At 40.0% G+C, this 20,817-nt stretch overlaps 1 protein-coding gene across 1 annotated transcript in view; it reads left to right on the plus strand.

Annotated features, from left to right (window-relative positions):
• Positions 1-20,817, plus strand: part of WDR64 (WD repeat domain 64) — a 115,413-nt gene that overhangs the window by 24,294 nt on the left and 70,302 nt on the right. Inside the window, exons 8-9 of the mRNA XM_057315483.1 lie at positions 1,361-1,495; positions 18,764-18,843. Of these exons, the coding sequence (XP_057171466.1) occupies positions 1,361-1,495; positions 18,764-18,843 (215 nt within the window). The remainder of the gene's footprint in view (positions 1-1,360; positions 1,496-18,763; positions 18,844-20,817) is intronic.

Raw genomic sequence — 20,817 nt, forward strand, 5'->3', positions numbered from 1 at the left:
TGCTTCTTCCTCTCCCACTCCCCCTGCTTGTGTTCCCTCTCTCGCTGGCTGTCTCTCTCTCTGTCAATAAATAAAATCTTTAAAAAAAAATTTAATTTTTCTATGTACCTCATATGCACTATCAAGCACTTCATTCCTATTACTATGGGCTCTTGGAATAGAAGCTGAGACATGAATTTTCTTTCTGAGATTTGTGTCACGTGTCGGAAAATTCCATGGCCTCTTTTCCATCCCCGTTTCCGTTAGCTGGATGTGCTTGAAACGGGACTGGGGACCTGAGGAAGCTGTACAGTTAAGTGAACAGGCTAATTGGCACTGGCTCTTCGGGGTCGTTATTTACATGGAGACGAAGTAGTGAGGTAGCTGAGCATCGTGTACGCGATTTAAGTTATTCGAGACTGAAGTCTGTAGATGGGCTGAGTGTTGAGGCGTGTTCTTACACCGACAGGCTCTCGAACCTAACAGAATGAAAGGTCTTAAGGCCAAAGGGGTAGTTAAACTCTGGAGCCATCGTCAATGTTTTCCTGCAGTTGATATTCCCATAAGTCATTCATATTAAATGGGTGTGGGTAGGAAATACTGGTATGCAAAATGCTGTGCAAAATAAAGCAGTAGCCAGCACTCAGAGTCCAAAATTAAACACAGTCTGGCATGGAAAAAGAAATCTCTCTACTGCGTTTAATCCCATATTGTCGAACATTCCTTATAAACACCTCAGTTCCTTCACTAGAGTCTAAGGAGCTTGGGAACAAGAATTTTACCTTAGTCATCCTTATGTCCTTTTACCTGGCATACAGTAGGTGCTCAATAAGTGTTTGTGAATGAGGAAACAAATACACTGTAAAATGTGAGTAAATGTGACAACATGAAGATGGCTTCCTCCAGGTTAAGACAAGAATTTTACCATAAAAGTTTGGCCCCTCATGCTGAGCCTCTCCCGGGAACGTCCTGTGGACTGATGAGCAAGCCTTCGGTGAGGAATACAACAACCGTCCCAGACTCAGCCTCACCAGCGACCTGGGACGACGAACTTCCCAGTGTTCTAGTTCTGAAAGTATTCCTGGAAAATATGGAAATGAGTTGACTCATCTAAAACAATACGAAACACAGTCCTTTTGGGCCGGAATTTTTCAGTAAAGTAAGGATGGTAGTGCTCAGATTGCACAGGGATTCTTCTAGGTTATTTCTTTAATTCTGAATCTACAGATCAATATTTGATGATGCATTTTTATTTTTCCATTTTAAATGTGCTAGGTGACAAATATTTAAACAGTTAACAGTGGTGTAATGCATAGGATGGTATTACACGTGCAAGCCTGTGTGTGTCTAACCTAACCCCTCCTTTTCCTTAAATCCCCAGTGTTAAAAGGAAGCTGCATAATGACTGGGTCATGAAAATTAGATATATTACGCCCCTAAGTTGCTTTGGATCCTGCTCCTTAGACAGTGTTCATTCGCTGGTTCTGGAATCCTTGAAGAGACTTGAGGATAATCTGTAAGTACAATAGTTCGTATATGTGAACATTCTGTGACTTTCAGACTTTTTACAACTCATAAGCTTTCAAACTAGTTTTTAGAAATATCGGATGTTAATGATGCCATTTATTTGGCACAATTAATTAGATTGTTAGGAGGAACTTGAAGCTAACTCGTGCAAATCCGAATATGAGGCGTCCTCCTAGCAGCAACATCGCTCGTCTGTTGTTTACTGCCACAGTCTATTGGAATAAATCAATACAGGTGTGTCTGTAACTATATTTTCCAAATATAGATCTGTGGGTAAAACGCTATACTTTCAAAGTCTTTCTTACAGGTCAGTTGGCCAGCCTGTGAGTGTCTGTAGCACAAACATCATGTTCCATGTATAATAAATACATGAAATGGCTTTCTTATAGACATGTGAATTTGAAGAGTCTGTAGTCATATTTTTTATCCGGTTAAATGTTTATTAATAACTATTAATATGTAATAATTATATAACATAACCATAACTATGTAGTGCCTATGTGTTAATTATATTAATATACGGTAACTATAAAACTATTAAACAGATGCTATATTTTAAGTTCCAGTTTTAAAAATGCATGAAGTCATATCTTATAACATGGATAGACCTCAAACATTATGCTAAGTGACAGAAGCCAGACACAAAAGACTGTACATTGAATGATCCCATTTATATCAAATGTCCAGAAAAGGCAAATTTATAGAGATAGAAAGTAATCAGTGGATGCCAGCCAGGAGGTGGTGGTGAGAGCGGGGATCTCAAGTGGGCATAAGGGAACTTTTTGAGATATTGAAAATGTTCCAAAACTTATTGAGGTGATTGTTATACAGCTGTATAAATTCACTAAAAATAATTGAATTTTACACTTACAAATGAGTGAATTCTATGTTATATAAGTTATACCTCAACAAATTGTGTTAAAAAATGTATAGAAACTTCTAGTCTCCAGTCTGGCACGTGGAGTTTGGAAGTCATCACTCAGCTCTAACGATAGGTGAAAAAGATGAAGCAAACTAAAAAATCCACAACTCTTTTTAAATCCATCAAACAAGTGAAGTCACAGATCAAGCTGCTGCCCCCAAATTTGGAGAGACAGACAGGCATATACCAAGAATCGCAACTTACCAGAGCAGAAATCCACAAGCAGATACCTCTGAGAAACCAATATTCTCTGATAGAAAAATAGGCCTAAAATGTGATTGACAAATTGCCGGGGACTCAACATAGGAAAGTCCGAGAGTTAAAAACTCCAGAACAGGTATGCAAGGCTCGCTCAGCATTTGAAAATTATTTAATGTGATCCATCGTATCAACAGGCTAAGAAGAAAAACCACATGATCACATCAATAGATGCAGAAAAGCGTTTGACAAAATCTATTCATGATAAAAACTAACTCAAGACACCGACCTTATATTTTTACACACACACACACACACACACACACACACACACCTCAAAGTGGATCATAGATGTAACCATAAAACTCCCAGAATAAAATCTAAATAATCCTGGGCTTGGCAATGACTTTATAGATATAACACCAAAGGCCTAATCCATGAAAGGAATGGTTGATAAGCTGGACTTCTTAAAATTAAAAACTATACTCTGCAAAAGACATTGTCAAGAAAACAACAACAACAAAAGCCACAGGCTGGGAGAAAATATTTGCAAAAGGCATATCTGATAAAGGACTTTTATCCAAAATATACCAAGAACTCTTAAAACTCAACAATAAGAAAACAAACAACCTAATTTTAAAAACAGGTCGAAAGATCTAAAGAGACCCCTCACCAAAGGAGGTAAACAAATGGCAATAAGCACATGAAAAGATATTCTGCATCAAATGTCATTAGAAAAATGCAAATTGAAGCCACAAGGAATATGGCAGACCCATAGCTAACACCATACTCAGTAAAACCTAAAAGCTTTCCTCCAGGATCAGGAGCAAGACAAAGATGTCCACTTTTGCCACTTTTTTTGATGTAGTATTTGAAGTCCTAGCCAGAGCAAATAAGAAGAAAAAGAAATAAAAGTTATTCAAATTGGAGAGAAAGATGTGAAACTGTCACTATTTCCAGATGATATGATATTATATATAGAAAGCCGTAAAGACTCCAACAAAAAGCTGTTAAAACTAATAAATTAATTCAATAAACTGCAGGACACAAAATCAAATATATAAATATACAAAATATATACAAATATACAAAAATCATTGTTTCTACACAATAATAACAAGCTATTGGAAAGAGAAGTTAAAATGATCCCATTTACAATTGCATCAAAAACAATACAATGCTAAGAATGAATTTCACCAAGAAGTTGAAAGACTGAATACTGTAAGACATTAATGAAAGAAATTGAAGAAGATACATATAAATGAAAAGATATTCCATTCTCATGGCTTGGAAGAATTAATATTGTCACAATGTTCATACTACCCAAAGCAATGCACAGGCTCAATGCAATCCCTATCAAAATTCCAATGGTATTTTTTCACAGAAATAGAACAAACAATTCTAAAATTTGAATGGAACCACAAATGGCCCCAAATAGGCAAAGCAGTCTTGAGAAAGGGTAACAAAGCTGTTGGCATTATGTTCTCTGATTTCAAACTGTATTGCAAAGCTATAGTAATCAAAATGGTATGGCATAGGTCTAAAAACAGACCCATAGATCAATGGAACAGCGTAGAAAACCCAGAAATAAACTCACACATATATGGTCAATTAATTATGACAAAGAAGCCAAGAATACACTGTGGGGAAAGGACAGTGTCTTCAATAAATGGTGTTGGGAAAACTGGATAGCCACATGCAAAAGAATAAAACTGGACCCCTATATCACACCGTACACAAAAATTAACTCAAAATGGATTAAAGACTTGAATGTAAGAGCTAAAGCCATAAAATCCCTATTGTAAAACATAAGTGGGAAGATCCTTGACATTGATCTTGGCTGTGATGTTTTGAATCTGACATGAAAAGCAAAAGCAACAAAAGTAAAAGTAAACAACTGAGACTATACCAAACTAAAAATCTTCTGTGTCGCAAAAGAAACCATCAGCAAAATGAAAGGGCCACGTACTGAATGGGAGAAAATGCTTGCAAATCATATATCTGATAAGGGGCTAATATTCAAATGTGTGTGTGTGTGTGTGTGTGTGTGTGTGTGTGTGTGTGTGTAGTTCATACTACTGAAAAGCAAAAAAATCAAATTAAAAAATGGGCAGAAGATCTGAATGGAATTTTTTTTCAAAGGAAACATACAGATGGCCAAAGATACATGAAAACGTGCTCAACATCACCAGCATCAGAGAAATGCAAATCAAAACCACAATGAGATATCACCTCACACCTGTTGGAACTGGCCAAAATCAAACCTTCAATGCAATCCCTATCAAAGTACCACCAAAATTTTTCATGGAGCTGGAACATATAATCCTAAAATGTGTATAGAACCAGAAAAGACCCCAAGTAGCCAAAGGAACGTTGAAAAAGAAAACCAAAGCTGGAGGCATCACAATTTCAGATTCAAGCTATATTGCAAAACTGTAATCATCAAGACAGTATGGTACTGGCACAAAAACAGATGCATAGATCAATGGAACAAAATAGAGAACCCAAAAATGGACCCTCAATTCTATGGTCAACTAATCTTTGACAAAGCGGGAAAGAATATCCAATGGAAAAAGACAGTCTCTTCAAAAAAATGGTGTTGGGAAAATTGGACAGCCACGTGCAGAATGAAACTGGACCATTTTCTTACATCATACACAAAAATAAACTCAAAATGTATGAAAGACCTAAATGTGAGACAGGAATCCATCAAAATCCTAGGGGAGAACACAGGCAGCAACCTCTTCTACCTTGGCCACAGCAACTTCTTGCTACACATGTCTCCAAAGACAAGGGAGACAAAAGCAAAAATGTACTGTTGGGGCTTCATCAAGATAAAAAGCCTCTGTACAGCAAAGAAAACAGTCAACAAAACTAAAAGGCAACCCACAGAATGGGAGAAGATATTTGCAAATGTCTTACCAGATAAAAGGCTAGTATCCAAAGTCTATAAAGAACTTATCAAACTCAACACCCATAAAACAGAAAATCCAGTCAAGAAATGGGCAGAAGACATGAACAAACATTTTTTCAAAGAAGACATCCAGATGGCTAGTGGACACATGAAAAAATGCTCAACATCACTCAGCATCAGGGAAATACAAATCAAAACCACAATGAGATAACATGTCACACTGGTCACGATGGCTAAAATTAACAAGGCAGGAAACAACAAATGTTGGCGAGGATGCTGAGAAAGGGGAACTCTCCTACACTGTTGGTGGGAATGCAAACTGTTGTAGCCACTTTGGAAAACAGTATGGTGTTTCCTCAAAAAGTTGAAATTAGAGCTACCCTATGACCCAGCAATTGCACTACTAGGTGTTTATCCAAAGAATACAAACAGTGATTCAAAGGGGCATATGCACCCCAATGTTTTTAGCAGCAATGTCCACAATAGCCAAACTATGGAAAGAGCCCAGATGTCCATCGACAGATGAATGGATAAAGAAGAGGTGGTATATATATACAATGGAATATTACTCAGCCATCAAAAGAATGAAATCTTGAAATGACATGGATGGAACTAGAGGGTATTATCTAAGCAAAGTAAGTCAATGAGAAAAAGATAAATACTGTATGATTTCACTCATATGTGGAATTTAAGAAACAGAACAGGTGAACATAGGGGAAGGGAAGGAAAAATAAAACAAGATGAAAATTGAAAGGGAGACAAACCATAAGAGACACTGAACTTTAGGAAACAAACTGAGGGGTGCTGGAGGGGTGGTGGGTTGGCAGAAGGGGTAATTCGGTGATGGGCATTAAGGAGGGCACTTGATGTAATGAGCACTGGGTGTTACATGCGGCTGATGAATCACTAAATTCTACCTCTGAAACTAAAAAAAAAAAAAAAAAAAAAAAAGGAAAAGAAACACCAAGTGTTGGTGACGATGTGGAGAAAAGGGAACTCTGGTGTATTGTTGGTGGGAATGTAATTTGGTGCAGCCACTATAGAAAACAGTGCAGAAGTTCCTCAAAAAATCAAAAAATAGAACTACCATATGATGTAGTAATTCCATTTCTGGATTTTTATCTGAAGCATATAAAACACGAATTCAAAAAGATATATGCATCCCCAAGTTTATTACAGTATTATTTACAATAGCCAAAATATGGAAACAAAGTATCTATTGATGGATGAATGGATAAAGAAAATTGGTATGTATGTACAATGCAATATTATTCAGCCATAAAAAAAAAGAATAAAATCTTGCCATTTGTGACAACATGGATGAATCTGGAGGGTTATATCAAGTGAAATAAGCCAGACACAGAGAGACAAATACTGCATGGTATCACTTACATGAGGGATCAAAAACAAAACCAAAACCAAAAAAAAGGTCAAGCTCATAGAAACTAGGAGTAGAAGAGTGAATAACACGGGCTTGGGTGTTGGGGGAAATAGGGAAAAGTTGGAAAAATGTATAAACTTTCAGTTATAAATGAATAAGATCTGAGGATCTAATGTATAACATGGTGGCTATAGTAGATAACACTATATTGTGTAACTGAAACTAGCTAAGAGAGTAGAACTTAAACGTTCTCAGAAGAAAGCAAGAAAGAAAAGAAAAAAAAGAAAGAGAAAAAAGGAAGGAAGGAAAAGGAAGGAAGGAAAGGAATAGAAGGAAAGGAAAGAAAAGAGGAAGGAAGGAAGGAAGGAAGGAAGGAAGGAAGGAAGGAAGGAAGGAAGGAAGGAAGGAAGGAAGGAAGGAAGAGCGAGGGTGGCTCAGCCAGTTAAGTGTCAGACTCTTGATTTTGGCTCAGGTCATGATCTCAGGGTCATGCTTGTGATTCTTTCTCTCCCTCTACCCCTCCCCCACTCTCTCTCTCTCAAAATAAAAAAAGAGAGAAAGAGAGGAAGAAAGAAAAAGTTAAATACGTGGGATAATGGATATGTTAATTAACTCGATGGTGGGGGGGATCCTTTCACAATGTATTCATATATCAGATCCCAAAAAAAACGAAAAGATAAAATAAAAAAGAAAACATTAAGGGTCAAACTTTAAAACTATAAAACCCCTCCTTGATGATTTAATTCCATTCCTTAGCACTCATTTTCTTGATTGAATAATTTTTTTATGGATTTCAGCTTTTCTATCCAAAGAGTTGGTGAGTTGCAATGACATTGAATCATAGCTGGAGGACTTGGATTCAACTAAGACAGCTAGGGAAAATGGTGAATAGTCTGTTTGTCCCACTAACAATGAGCTGTGGGGAGGGGGGGGGGAGAGAGAGAATCCCAAGCAGCAAGCAGGCTCCACACCCAGTGTGGAGCCCATGGGGCTTGATCTCACAACCCTGAGATCATACGCTGAGCCAAGACCAAGAGTCAGTGGCTCAACCAACTGAGACACCCAGGTGCCCCTCTATTGAGTTTTTTAATGAAATTCACAAAATGTGAGAGGAAAAGATAGCCTCCACACATACAGAGCTAGAATTTCTTTAAATTCGAAGATTTTCAAATTGAGAAATGGACTAACAAAATTAGAAATTTTATGGAAGAAAAGACTATCACATCTCTAAAATGACTGACTACCTACATTTTCTTGAAAGTTATAGTCTTTGTGAAAGATACATATTTTCCCCTCATTTAGAAAAAGATAAAAATGTTTATCTTGATGTGTAACATATTGCACTGAGAAATGAATTAAAAACTTTTTTAAGCACATTAAAAACAGTTTCATTTCTTAACATCAGATCTGATTCCACAAATATCATTTCTATGGCATAATTAATTTTCATTTAGTTTCTGTAACATAATTAATTACTAGTGATTACACTCTGGCATTTTAAAGGAGTGCATTTCTGAAACATTAAGAAATAGATGCAGCTTAATTTCTAATTGATTTTGTATTATGTTTGCAATTCATAACATATTCATATCCATAAAGAAGCTTTTGTGAAACCATATGAAATATAATATGCTCGGTGGCCCTATGAAAGATACATATTTTCTATTTCAACATCCAGAGAAAGGATTTTCATCTCCAAGATACACAAATCTACAGACATGATTTTACCCACAAAAATAGAATTACCAGGGTAATTCTAACATTCAGTATGGTAACCAGAAAGCTATATGTAGGTCATGTAGTTCAGCGTTTAATCCAGAAGTGTGCCAGTGATTCAACCAAGATTTACTAAGTCACTCTGTGTTAAGCATCATGGACAATACAAATATGTTTAAGGCGTGACCCCTGCCTTTAAATGGAAATCTAAGCGGGAAGACAAGAAATACAGCCATAAAGCCAGTGGCATGCTGGAGTCAGCTCATATCGGCTAATGAGAGCTGATCGGTAAGATTTCAGGAATTCGACAAACTTGTTGAACACTACCATCATTTACAATTTAATTAGATAAGCTCACAATTCCAGCATATTAAAAACAAAAGCAATAAATACTCAAAACTCATCAGTTTTTATTTTACTACATTTTACTATTATGTATATTCTTGAGGATCTTATGTCCTTCAGGACATAGGAATGCTATATAATGACATGCAACCGTATATCTTTTCCCAACCCCAAGTTCAGAGATGTCACATTGCTAGTTTGAAATTAGCCACCATAGGAATATTTATACCATGGAAAACAGCAAATGTTATAAACCAACGACCTCCCCCACCCCCACTTCCCTGCCCTTGCTGAATATTAAACAACAGCACACAACTGCGTAGGATAATTCATATTATCCTATTATTAATTCATATTGCAAAGCACAGCATATGAAATTTCAGCTGAATGATTTATGGTTGTAGGCATCATAGGAGCTCAGAAAAAGAAACGATAAGTGATGGTATTCTAGCAAGCCCTAGGGATAAGAACAAGTCTTTTATAGAGGACTATGAAGATATATTTGACAGGGATTTTATTAAGCAAGAAAGGTTATGGCAGCTAATAATAAGCATGCCAAGTTGGCTTCTGAATGAATTAAGTAGCTTATTTCTTCTTAAAGAGTATCTTTACATTGGAGTGTTTAACTGTGTTTTGGAAATCTCACATTGCAAAATAGAGCAATATTGACAAGTCTCTGGAAGTTTTGTCTTCAGAAACCACAATACCCCTCTCTGGCCACTGTGTCTTGCATTTTTGGCTCTTGAAGACTCTGACTCCCTCTGTGCCTTCCCAATGACCTCACTGAGGTCTCTGATCCTTCATCTCCCCCATTAGCTCCAATTTCATCAGCTCCCTCCTTGACTTCCTTCTCTCCCTTTCCACCTGGACCCCATGCTGGGATTTTGTACATATTTGGTGCCTGAAATACTCTTCCCATTCATCCTCTCCATCTCTTCCTTCAACCTCTATAATCTTTTTTCTATTTTGCAAAAGAGGAAAATATTTTGTTTTTAATTTTTTCCCAATTTTATTGAGGTATAATTGCCCCATAATCCTTCAAGGATCAGGTGATACCAACTCAAGAAAATTTTCCCAACCCTCTCCCGGTACCTCTTTTCCCAACTGGGTTAGGCATCCTTTTTGTGACTCAATCTTTTTTTTTTTTTTTTTGTCTTTTAATTATGTCTAAGTGTGTGTCTTTACCATACACCAAGCTTGTTGAGAGTTATTAATATACCCAACATCGTCTAACTACTTGTCCTATAACTTGAGCAATTTGATGACTCCAGACAAAGCTTTAGAGTCTGAACCTTCATTTGTTTAGGAAATACTTACTGATGAGTTACTATGTTTGAAGCACTGTTCTATGTGTTGGGAATTTAAAGATGAATAAGACTAGGTCCTTGATCTTTTTTTTAAGATTTATTTATTTATTTTAGAGAGAGAAAGAGATAGATCGTTGGGGGGGGGGGGTGCAGAGGAAGAGGGAGAGAGAAAATCCTGAGCAGACTCACCACTGAGCCCAGAGCCTGACTGGGGCTCCATCCGGTGACCCTGAAATCATGACCTGAGATATCAAGAGAGTTTGATGCTTAACCGACTGGGTGCCCAGTCGCCCCTGCCATGACTCTAATTCTTTTAACCTCTCCCCCCACTGCCTGTGAAGTGCCTCCTCCTTTGTCACCTATGCTCCCGTTTCCCATCAGGGGCTCCTCTCCTAAAAAAGGGAGGGGGAGGGGCTCCACTCCACATTTTGTTTCCCATCATCTCCCTGGAGATTTCCTTCTTACTCTAAATTTTTCAATCTTCTCTCCCATTGCTGCTACTTTGCCATATTTATGGTTATCTCCCATTCTTCTCTGTTCATTTTTCTGTAATTCTCTCAGTGGGTCTTGTGAAAATAAATAAGGAAACCTCATTTAAAACGGAGAAGGGAAACCCTGAAGTGGGAGCTCTCTGGCAAGTACCACTCCCTGCAGCCTGCTTTACCAGCCTAGGTCCTTGATCTTGTGTCTAATGAGGGAGGAAGCAAAGAGAGTCCTACAGAGGATGACAAATGTCATGATATAGGTATTAGAGAAGTGTAGAGAGGAGCAGAAGAGAGTTCTCAGAACATCTTACATAGGATTTTGAAGGGAGAAAAATTGGAGAAGGCTTCCTGAAGAAGGTATCCTGCAGGCTGAGTTTTGAAGACCTGTTAAGAGTTAGCCAGCCAGGGGCGCCTGGGTGGCTCAGTAGTTAAACATCTGCCTTCAGCTCAGGGCATGATCCCGGTGTTCTGGGATCAAGCCCTACATCAGGCTCCTCCGCTAGGAGCCTGCTTCTTCCTCTCCCACTCCCCCTGCTGTGTTCCCTCTCTCACTGGCTATCTCTCTGTCAAATTAATAAATAAAATCTTAAAAAAAAAAAAAAAGAGTTAGCCAGGCAAAGCAATTGCATGAGAGTGGATAAATAGCCACATTAAAGAACTGGCATTTACAAAGGTATGGAAGTGAAAAAGAAAATAGTGAGTTCTAGAAAGATGAGGTTGGGTTGGGAAAGAGAAGGAGGGACAAGGCAAACATGAAAAGGCCTGAATATCAGACTGAAGAGCTCAAATAGTAACCTGAAAGCCATATGAGCTATTGAATGCTTTGGCCAGGAGAATGGTCAATGAGGTGTATTTGACAGACTGCCCTAGCAGCAAGAAGAAGAATGGGTTGGGGAAGGAGGAGGCAGGTTGGAAAGGAGGAGATGACTGGGAAGATAGGGTTATAGTTCAGAAAGGAACTGATGAGAGCTTGAACTTAACCAGTAGAAGTAAGAATGGAGGGGTGCCTGGGTGGCTCAGTCGTTAAACATCTGCCTTCAGCTCAGGGCGTGATCCCAGAGTCCTGGGATCGAGCCCCACGTCAGACTTCTCCGCTGGGAGCCTGCTTCTTCCTCTCCCACTCCTCCTGCTTGTGTTCCCTCTCTCGCTGGCTGTCTCTCTCTGTCAAAGAAATAAAATCTTTAAAAAAAAAAAGAAGTAAGAATGGAGAGAGAATAGATCCATGTATAATTTATAAGAACGGGAGACCTACTAGATGAGAAGAATAAAGAGAGGAATCTAAGCTTCATTTTGTCCTTTGCAACAATATTTATCGCTTGTGTATTATACACCAAAAACTGTTCCAAGAGTTGATATAACGGTATGCAAAAAAGACCAACTCTTTCCTCCCCTGGAACCATAGTCTAGTGGGAATGACATAATCTAATAAATGATACAAATTTAGGAAATGAAATAGGGTTATAGGATAAAGTGACCAGAGGCAGTATTTTTGGTGGGATAGTCAGGAGAGGCTGCTCTGGGGAGCTCACATTTGAACCAAGAGCTGAATGAGGTAAAGAGCAAATCATTCACGATCCAGAAGAAATCTTAGAGCAGCAGAAGGCTGCTGGGCTTCTGGCTGGGAGGACAGTTTGCATGGCTGTGTTATTTACTAAGAGGGAATGTGAGTAAAGGAATACGTTTACAAGGAAGCAAACGAGTTCTAATGTCGCTTCTGCCACTTACTTGTTGGCCGAGTGGTCTTGGGCGTGTTACTTGTCTGAACCTCAGTAACCTCACTACTGAACGGAGATAATACTTTCTTATCTCCCAGGACTTTTGTGCTGCTCAAATAAGCTGAGATGAGTGAAGGTCCCTTGAAAACTGTAAAATACTGTAACAATTAAAAGGTTTATTATTTGCTTATAGATGTTTATGTTTTTTCACAAAGATTTCATTTTTAAAGAACACTTTGATTTCTGTGTGCTGTGAAAATCCATAATAATGACAATACTGAGGGAAAAGAAAGGCACTAATCTTTTCCTTGGGGACCAAGTTATGATGGAGCCCATATTCCCTTTTTCCAAGCATTAAGGTCTGTCAATCAAGTGGTGATTCTTGCGTTAGGTTTTAAGTAAGACAGTAATCTTTTTTTATCTCATTTAGATTGTATACCTTCTTTTTGGGAGGGAAAATATGTCCTTCAACTAGCAGGATTCTAGGCAAATCTAATTCCCTTTTTTCACCCCAGTGGAGTAACCTCAAGAGCAGGACTTAGTTGTTCACATTCTCGCTCTCTCATTTTATTCCTTTTTATGCTGTAACCCGATCCATTTTCCTGTGCGTGCACGCACACACACACACACACACACAGGCAACCGTTCTCTTGGGTTTCATACATCTTTTTGTTTATACATTTCCTTAAAAATATATATTTTTATGTATTTTTAATTTGTGTAAAGGTATTATAGGGAATTTAAATCCCTACTCTGCGCAGTGTTCCACAGATTTGGTACTTAGTAGTTGTAAACACTAAGATTATCTAGGTTTTATTTTTCAAACTAGCCAGTACTTTCTGGTCTTTGCTCTGAAAAGTGTCTATTTTGCAAGAGTCAGGAGTTTGTCTCTGAGCCCAATTCTGAACTTCCTAGTATTTACCATAATGCCTAGAACGTGGTTGATGATACATTCAGCCTGAAGGAGTCAGGAGATGGAGGTAAAAATACACAGACAGCCTCAGCAAACGGTGGTCATCGATCTATTCAGTCGGATTCTGCCTGAGTTTTCAACTGTTTCCTTGGGCCACTCTCCTAAATCTAGAAGCTGAAGAGATTTCTCAATGATATAGTATAATAATGTTTCCTTGACTGCCGGGGCCCTTGGGGAGTCATCTCAATAGAAGGAGAGCCGGGTCCACTTCATCCCTAGATTCACCATGTTCCTATTTCTGCAATTTCCTATAATGAGTCTTAAGTTGAGCCAGATGAAACTGCAATTATACTAATACGTAATTGGCCAGCTGTTAAAATGGGAGCCAGCACAGCTCCCAAAAAGGCAGGAAAAAACTCCTCTCGAAAAAATTTCCATTTCAAACATGATTACCATTTTGGTTATAATTTTGTATGGTAATTTCACAAACGGAGTTTTGTACCAGCAAGAAAATGAACATCTGCAATTAATTATGCCATGTAAAGCAGGTTGGCCTGTTGCAAGACATCAGTTGAACCTTTAACCCTTCAATAACTTGACAGTTTCCCAGAGAGGAGCAGCTAACTATTCAGCGTTACTTTTTCTCAGTTACCCAATTCGGTGACAGGCCATTATATTGGAAGGTGTATAGTTACCCTCAGTCGGGTTGCTGTGGAGCCAGACAGAACTGGTTTCTGTCCCGGCGCTCACTAGCTTTGTGACCGCCGAACACCATGCACACAATACCATTAGCTCTTCTTCTTCTGTTTTCCCGTCTTTAGATGGGAATGAACATACCTCCCTCATAGTCTTATGAAAAGTACCTGAGTTAACTGGGGTAAAGTGCCTGTTAATGCCTGGCACACAGTTATACTCAGAAGATATAAGTTCCTTACTTTGTTCCCTTCCTAAAGACACTGAAATGCGTCAAAAAATGAATTTGAATACGGAGAACAGGTGGAGTGATTGTAGAGCTGTGCTGGTTTGGACTTCCTGGTCCTGCATCTCACGAAGGGCTCACAAAACCCCGTGGGCCAAATCCAGCAGGCACCCTGTTTTTGGGACATCTGCAAAATGATGTAAACAGTGATTTTTACATTTCCAAATGGTTGAACAAGTCAAAAGAATAATAATATTTCATGACCCATGAAAATTATATGAAATTCAGATTTCTTTGCTCGTAAAGTTGTGTGGGAACACAGCCATGCTTGCTCATTAGTGCATTATTTATGGCTGTTTTCATGCGACAGTGGCAGAGTTGAGTGGTTGTGACCACAGGGCCAGTATGGCAAAGTCTAGAATATTTGTTATTTGGTGCCTTAAAAAAAGAGTTGGCCAACTCCTGATCTAGAATCTTCCGTTGGACTCCCCCTTGTCCCCTGGGAGTGAGCACCATACGGATCAATGGCAGGTTACAATGCAGAGTGTGCGCCACTTAAAAAGACATACCTTGATGTGAGGCACTCTGAAATGTTTTACTTCACATCTTGAAGGAGAAAATAAATATGCCTTCTTCCTCACTCCTGCCTTCATTCCCACCCACTACCCCCACCTCCAAGGGGAGAAAAGATACTTGCCCCATGGCCCTCCTTTATCAATCACAGGATCTCCCCGAGGGCCTTGGTGTCTGGGCACCGTCTTACATTCAGTAAACAGCCCCTCTTCTGTAACGTGCACCCCACCCCCAGTTACCCCTTCATCTTCCATCTGACTAACCTCTTCCCTCCCAGGCTCGCATTTGTGTGACAATAGCAGGGAAGCCAGGTGAAGGACACTCTCATTCAGTGTAGACCTTTTGATAGGAGAGTGGGTTTTTATTTTTTTGAAAGAAATTGTCAGGAAATGTTTCCCTCTCAAAAGTGCTATTATCTCAAGTGGACCAGGGAAAACTTCAGAGGGAACTTCCCAGAATCAGTACATTTCTATTCTCTGTGACTCTGGGAAGGGGTGTTGTCAATCAGGTGTTCATTTCTTAAAGATATTCAAACAAATACTTATTGGGAGCCTTCTGTGCTCAAAGTACCATGGTATCTACATTTTATTTTCTATGAAACGGACCACGTGGGCCTACCTTGTACATGAGACTGAGCCTGGTGCCCTCCTGCTGTGGGTGGTGTTTACGGGGCTCGCTGAGGTATCCTGACCAAGGGGGCAGCCCTCCCACCCCCTCTCACCCACTACCCCATCCTTGAGGAGGGAACATGGTGTGGAGGACCTGGATTCAAGTCCAAACACCAAACCAAATATATCCCTGCATTGTAAGATAAGAGTAGAAGCACTCTTCACTCTTTAACCATAAAATGCTAGCTAAATACCAGCTGATATTATCATAACAGATTTCTCACAAAGAGTTTGATTTCTTAGAACACTGGTATGTTCCAGTTAGAGTAAGATACACCCAGTAACAGAATAAAAAAGCAGTCTATTCAAAAGTATACAGTTGAATATGTATATAAAATACTATTTTTTGAGTTTTTTTAATCAATTAACATCAATTATAGCTTTAATAGTTAAAATAGTTTTATTTAAAAGTTTAGTTCATTCATTTGTAATCCATCTCATTATGTCGGCCAGAAAAATAATGGGTATAATTCTATTGGGCAGGTATTTAAAATCAACAACAACAACAAAAAATTTAAATGCTAAGTCTGTATAAGTCCCATTTCACGTGCTGAGAAATTGAGAAAATAATAGATTCTTTTGCACAATCAACTAATAGGATGCCAAATAGTTCTTTTCCTGCTGTCTTGGGATTTCAACTACTGCCCCATTCTCAAGAGAAGTATACTGAAACGTCCTCAGAATTATTACAGTGTAGTCAGAACAGTCCCATGACCCTTCTGCCATCATCCATCCCCAGCAAAGAGGGGACAACTAGCAATTCTAAAATAATTGGAAAGAAGGCTCAAGGAACACAGCTGTGGGACCAATGGGGAATGTTAGGGTGATTCATCTGCCTTCTGCAGGTGGAAAGTGGAGGTTGGAGAGAGAACTACCCCTACCCCAAACCAAGTGAGGACAGCTCCCACTTGGGAGAACCCACTCCAGGAAAACCTGCTCCAGAAGAGCCTAAAGGGAGAAAATATGCATGCGACGACCACCACCTGCTTGCCCGTGGAGAATTCTGAAGGCCACAGTAAGGGCCATATTGTGACTTATGTGGCCCTGGGCACTTTGCCTCCATGGGTCCCTCCCACCATAATACTATCAATATGACATATTATTTTTGATATAACTTTAAATACTTCAAGTTCTTTTCTGTTTCAGAAAAAAGTCAATAGATTTTCATGGTTTCTGAAAATTTTATTTTTTTCTGATGTGAGAAAAAATTAAAACATTTCTCATGACCTCAAATTTAAATTTTTTTCCTTCTAATTTTAAGAACAATTAGAGCATTGTTGTAGGACCCCGAAAGTACCGTGAGCCCGAGGCACTGTGCCTTCTGTGCCTAATGGACACATTCCTCCCTTGCTGGAGGGACCCACAACAGTGGGAAGGGGCTGCATTCACCCCAACGCTGTTCCATCTGGCGAGCCCGTGTGAACTGTATCCTGTGAGCTGGCCCGAGAGGCCGCGCTGTTGGTGCAAGAGCACACAGGAAGAGACCATGTTTGGAGACAAAGGTAGAAGAAAATGAACCAGCTATGGTTACAAAGTGTATCATTGGCAAAACTCGAAATGAGTCCCCACTCAGAACTTTCTGCTTCTTCTCTAGGACATTTAAACATTTTCACAATTCTAAATTCTAACTTGAGATTTATGTTACTACATAGAGGCTTCTCTTCATGAACTTTGAAAAAGAAAAGCATGAGAAAGTATTTTAGGTACTGATTTGGAAAGATCTTCAAGATACAATATTAAGTGGAAAAACAAGGACCAGAATGATATACATTGCCATGTGTATTTAAAAGGAAAGGAAAGAGCACAAGAACACACGGGCATCCAAGACTAGTGGAGATGAAGGCCAGCTGCTTTCCTTCCTTCCCCTCCTAGCTTCAGGGCCTGTTTACTCCTGGTCTAGGGCTCCTTCTGGGTGTCCCCTTTCATAGCAACACGTCCCCTCCTTTACCCCGTCTGGTCAGATGCAGTAACAGCTCTCAACTATGGCTAGTATCTAAGGGCAGTATCATTATTATCCCATTTAATAAATTAGGACACTGAGGCACAGTGATGAAGCCAGGATTCAAGTCTACACATTTTCACTTAAGCTTGGGCTGTTTTAAGTCCAGCACAGTACTACTCACAGATATTAAATCAACACTCAAAATCTATATACTAAAATTATAGGGTAGATGCCAAATGTAGGGAAAATAACATGGTCCCAGGAGAGAGACTAACACAAAAGACATTACCTCGTTAGTGGGGGCAGGAGGGTGGAGTTGAGACAAGGCCTTTGTGGAAAGGTAGCATCTGGGCTGACACTCACAGGAGGACGTTGCTAGAGGGGCTGAGATCTGGGGCCCGCACATTGGGCCTGTGCAGAATCCCCTGAAGAGGGAGAGAGCTCAGTGCAGCCAGCAGGGAGGCTGACTAGAGCAGCATGGCTGGAGCACAGCATGAGGGGGAAGAGGAAGGCAGGGGGTGAGCCTGGAAAGGTGACAGGGGCTGCCCAGGGCCAGGTGGGCCAGGTGAGCCAGGTGGGCCAGGTGGGCCAGATGAAGGAGTTTGGCCCCTCTTGGAGCGTCGGGAAGCCCCTGGAGAGAAGTGGCATGCTCTAACTCAGGCTTTATGAAGATCACCCTGGTTGTAGCATGACAGCGGGATTTGAGGTGGGAATGTGGACAAATGAATGGACAACGGTGGAAGCTGAGAAGTTAGCAGTTTATTGCAGAAGGTCTGGTGGGAGGGGACAGAGGCTTGAATCTAGACACTGTAATGGGAATGGGAAGAAGTGGTCAGATTTCAGGTATATTTTAGAGGTCAAAGCAACAGGACCGGACAGCAGGTGGAATGTGGGTGGTGGGAGAGGAGGACGTGTCCAAAGGCATTCCTGGCATTGTGTATACCAAACGCACTCAGTTAGCCATCCAATATCCTTTCTGGATTAAGAAGGATTGGTCTCTGGCCCCTCCCCAGGGGGGAGGACTGGATTTCCTGTTAAGCAGAAACAGTACAAAGTGGGATGCTAGTATCACCACATTATGGAACAAGTAGACTCTTGTCAGTCCATGAGGATGTCATCATTACTTATAATATTTGCTGTGGATAAATAGATTTACAATCAGCTTAGAAAGGAGCCTATTGAACATAACCTATGTAAAAGTTAGAATTCGTTGTATAAAGAGAAATGTAGAAGCTTTACATCTGATTTGTGTTTCCCAGGCCTGTCAGAGAATTCTCCATGCCAAGAGGAGCCAACACTTTCTGTTACTGTACGAAAGCAAACGTGATTGTCACTGGAGGTAAGGGGTCAGTTCATGCGGTACAGAGATTCTCTACTTTACCAACGGGGCTCTCCTTGATTAATATAAGGATAGAGTGGTTTTCATAAAGTGACAGGGCTTTCCTACTAGGGAAAACCTTTTAGAGACTTAAAAAATTCACCTAAAGTTGAATCTGTCGGTCTTTCTCTTTGTGCCTCTAGATTTGATGGCACACTTAGAAAGTTTTTCCCTGGCACCATAATAGGTGTTATAAATTCTTCTGTATTTATTGTAAGTTTTTTATTGCTTTATATTTTACCTTTAGACCTTTAATCTCTCTAGAAGTTATTTCAACATGTGCGAGCATGAGATCCCAGCCTGGGGCCCCTGGGTGGGCTTTAGAGGAGTCCTGGAGGCTCCTATGGCCTATCTCGACACTTGTGTGTCTATGTGCATTTTTCTACAGAGATAGTCCAAAATGTTATCAAATCCTCAATGGGGTCCATCTCCAAAAAGGTCAAGGGTCAGTGTTGTAGAGTTAGCAGAGAAGAGGCCAAGGAGAGAGCCTTGGAGCCTACTAGCGTTTAAGGGTTAGGGAGGGTGGGACACAGGACACAAGCTCATCTGTGGAGAGCATGATGTAAGAAGCTGGAAGGGGAGGGTGGGGGACAGAAATGTTCCTCAAGCCTCACACTTGTCACCTATAATCCTGGGGTGTTAATACAGCAAGATGGCTCTGAGCCTGGGCTCTGCAGTCAGACGGTCTGGGTACAAATCCTGGTTGTCTTTCTAGCAAGTTGTGTGGCCTTGGACAGGTCATTTAAACCTTTTGAGCTTCAATCTACTCTAAAGTGGGACTGATAATAGTACCTACTCATAAGATTATTATAAGAATTAAGCAAATTTGAATAAAGTACTTAGCACATAATAAGTGCTCAATACAAATTTGCCAATAATACTACTACCAATAACAAAAACACACGTACTTCATATAGTGGTGCTTAAGATTAACTGAGATAATGTATGCCTGGCACATAGTAGATTTTCAATGAATATTAATTCAATCCATTACAACACGTAGGCAAAGTCATGTTGACAAATGTGTGGAGGTTTTGTTGGAATAAAGTGAAATCGGAGGTTCCAGTCAAGAGACTGTTCCAGACGTCACAAGTGAGGTGGTGAGGATCTGCATTATTGTAGGTGAAATGGAAAAAAAAAGGAAAGAGCCAATCCCATGGGAAAGAAATTAGTTATAAAACCTGAAGCCAGAATGACATTGGGGTTAATAAGAAGGATCAACCAGCTCTGAGTTTGAAGTGTAGGAAAAATGGAAGAGTAGCAGCTGTATTGTTACCAGAGATCGGGAAGAGGGTGCTCCTGTGGGAAGAGAACAAACACACCTCAAGTGTGAATTTAAGAGTTAAGTGTGATGAGACACCTCAGAGGATGCTCCTTTTGGTGATGAAAAAAGACCTGGTTAGATCTAGGGGATGCAAGGGCCCCCAGGCTGACTACACGAGTGAGAAGAACTCCCAGGGGCACCTCAAGGTCAGAGTCACCTTCAACAAGGAGCGTGCAGACTTGTAAGATGTGAGTGAGTGAAATAGAAGCTCAAACATCAAGGAAATGGCCTGTGCAGGAGACCTGAACTTTAGGAAGGGAAAGAGCAAACAGGAGTTTTAAGAAGAAAGCTCCGTCATCCATAAGATCAGCATGTGTACCGTCTGGGAAATGCTTCGGGCAAAAGTACTTAGTGAAAGAGCATAATGTCCAATGAGTAAGTGCCACTGGCTCCTTCCGTATGAGATCTCTTCAAATTCCTTCCCCCAGAACACACACAGCGTCAACGTTTGGTTTTTATCAAGAGTATCCTGCCTTAGCCCTGAAACGCCAATATTATAAGTACAGTTGGCCCTTGAACAGCATAGTGGTCAAGGGCACCAACCACCCTCCCCACCACCACCAACAGTAGGAAACCCACGTATAACTTTGAACTCCCACAAAACCTCACTA

This window comes from Ursus arctos, unplaced genomic scaffold, assembly GCF_023065955.2.
Source record: "Ursus arctos isolate Adak ecotype North America unplaced genomic scaffold, UrsArc2.0 scaffold_2, whole genome shotgun sequence".
NCBI lineage: Eukaryota > Metazoa > Chordata > Mammalia > Carnivora > Ursidae > Ursus > Ursus arctos.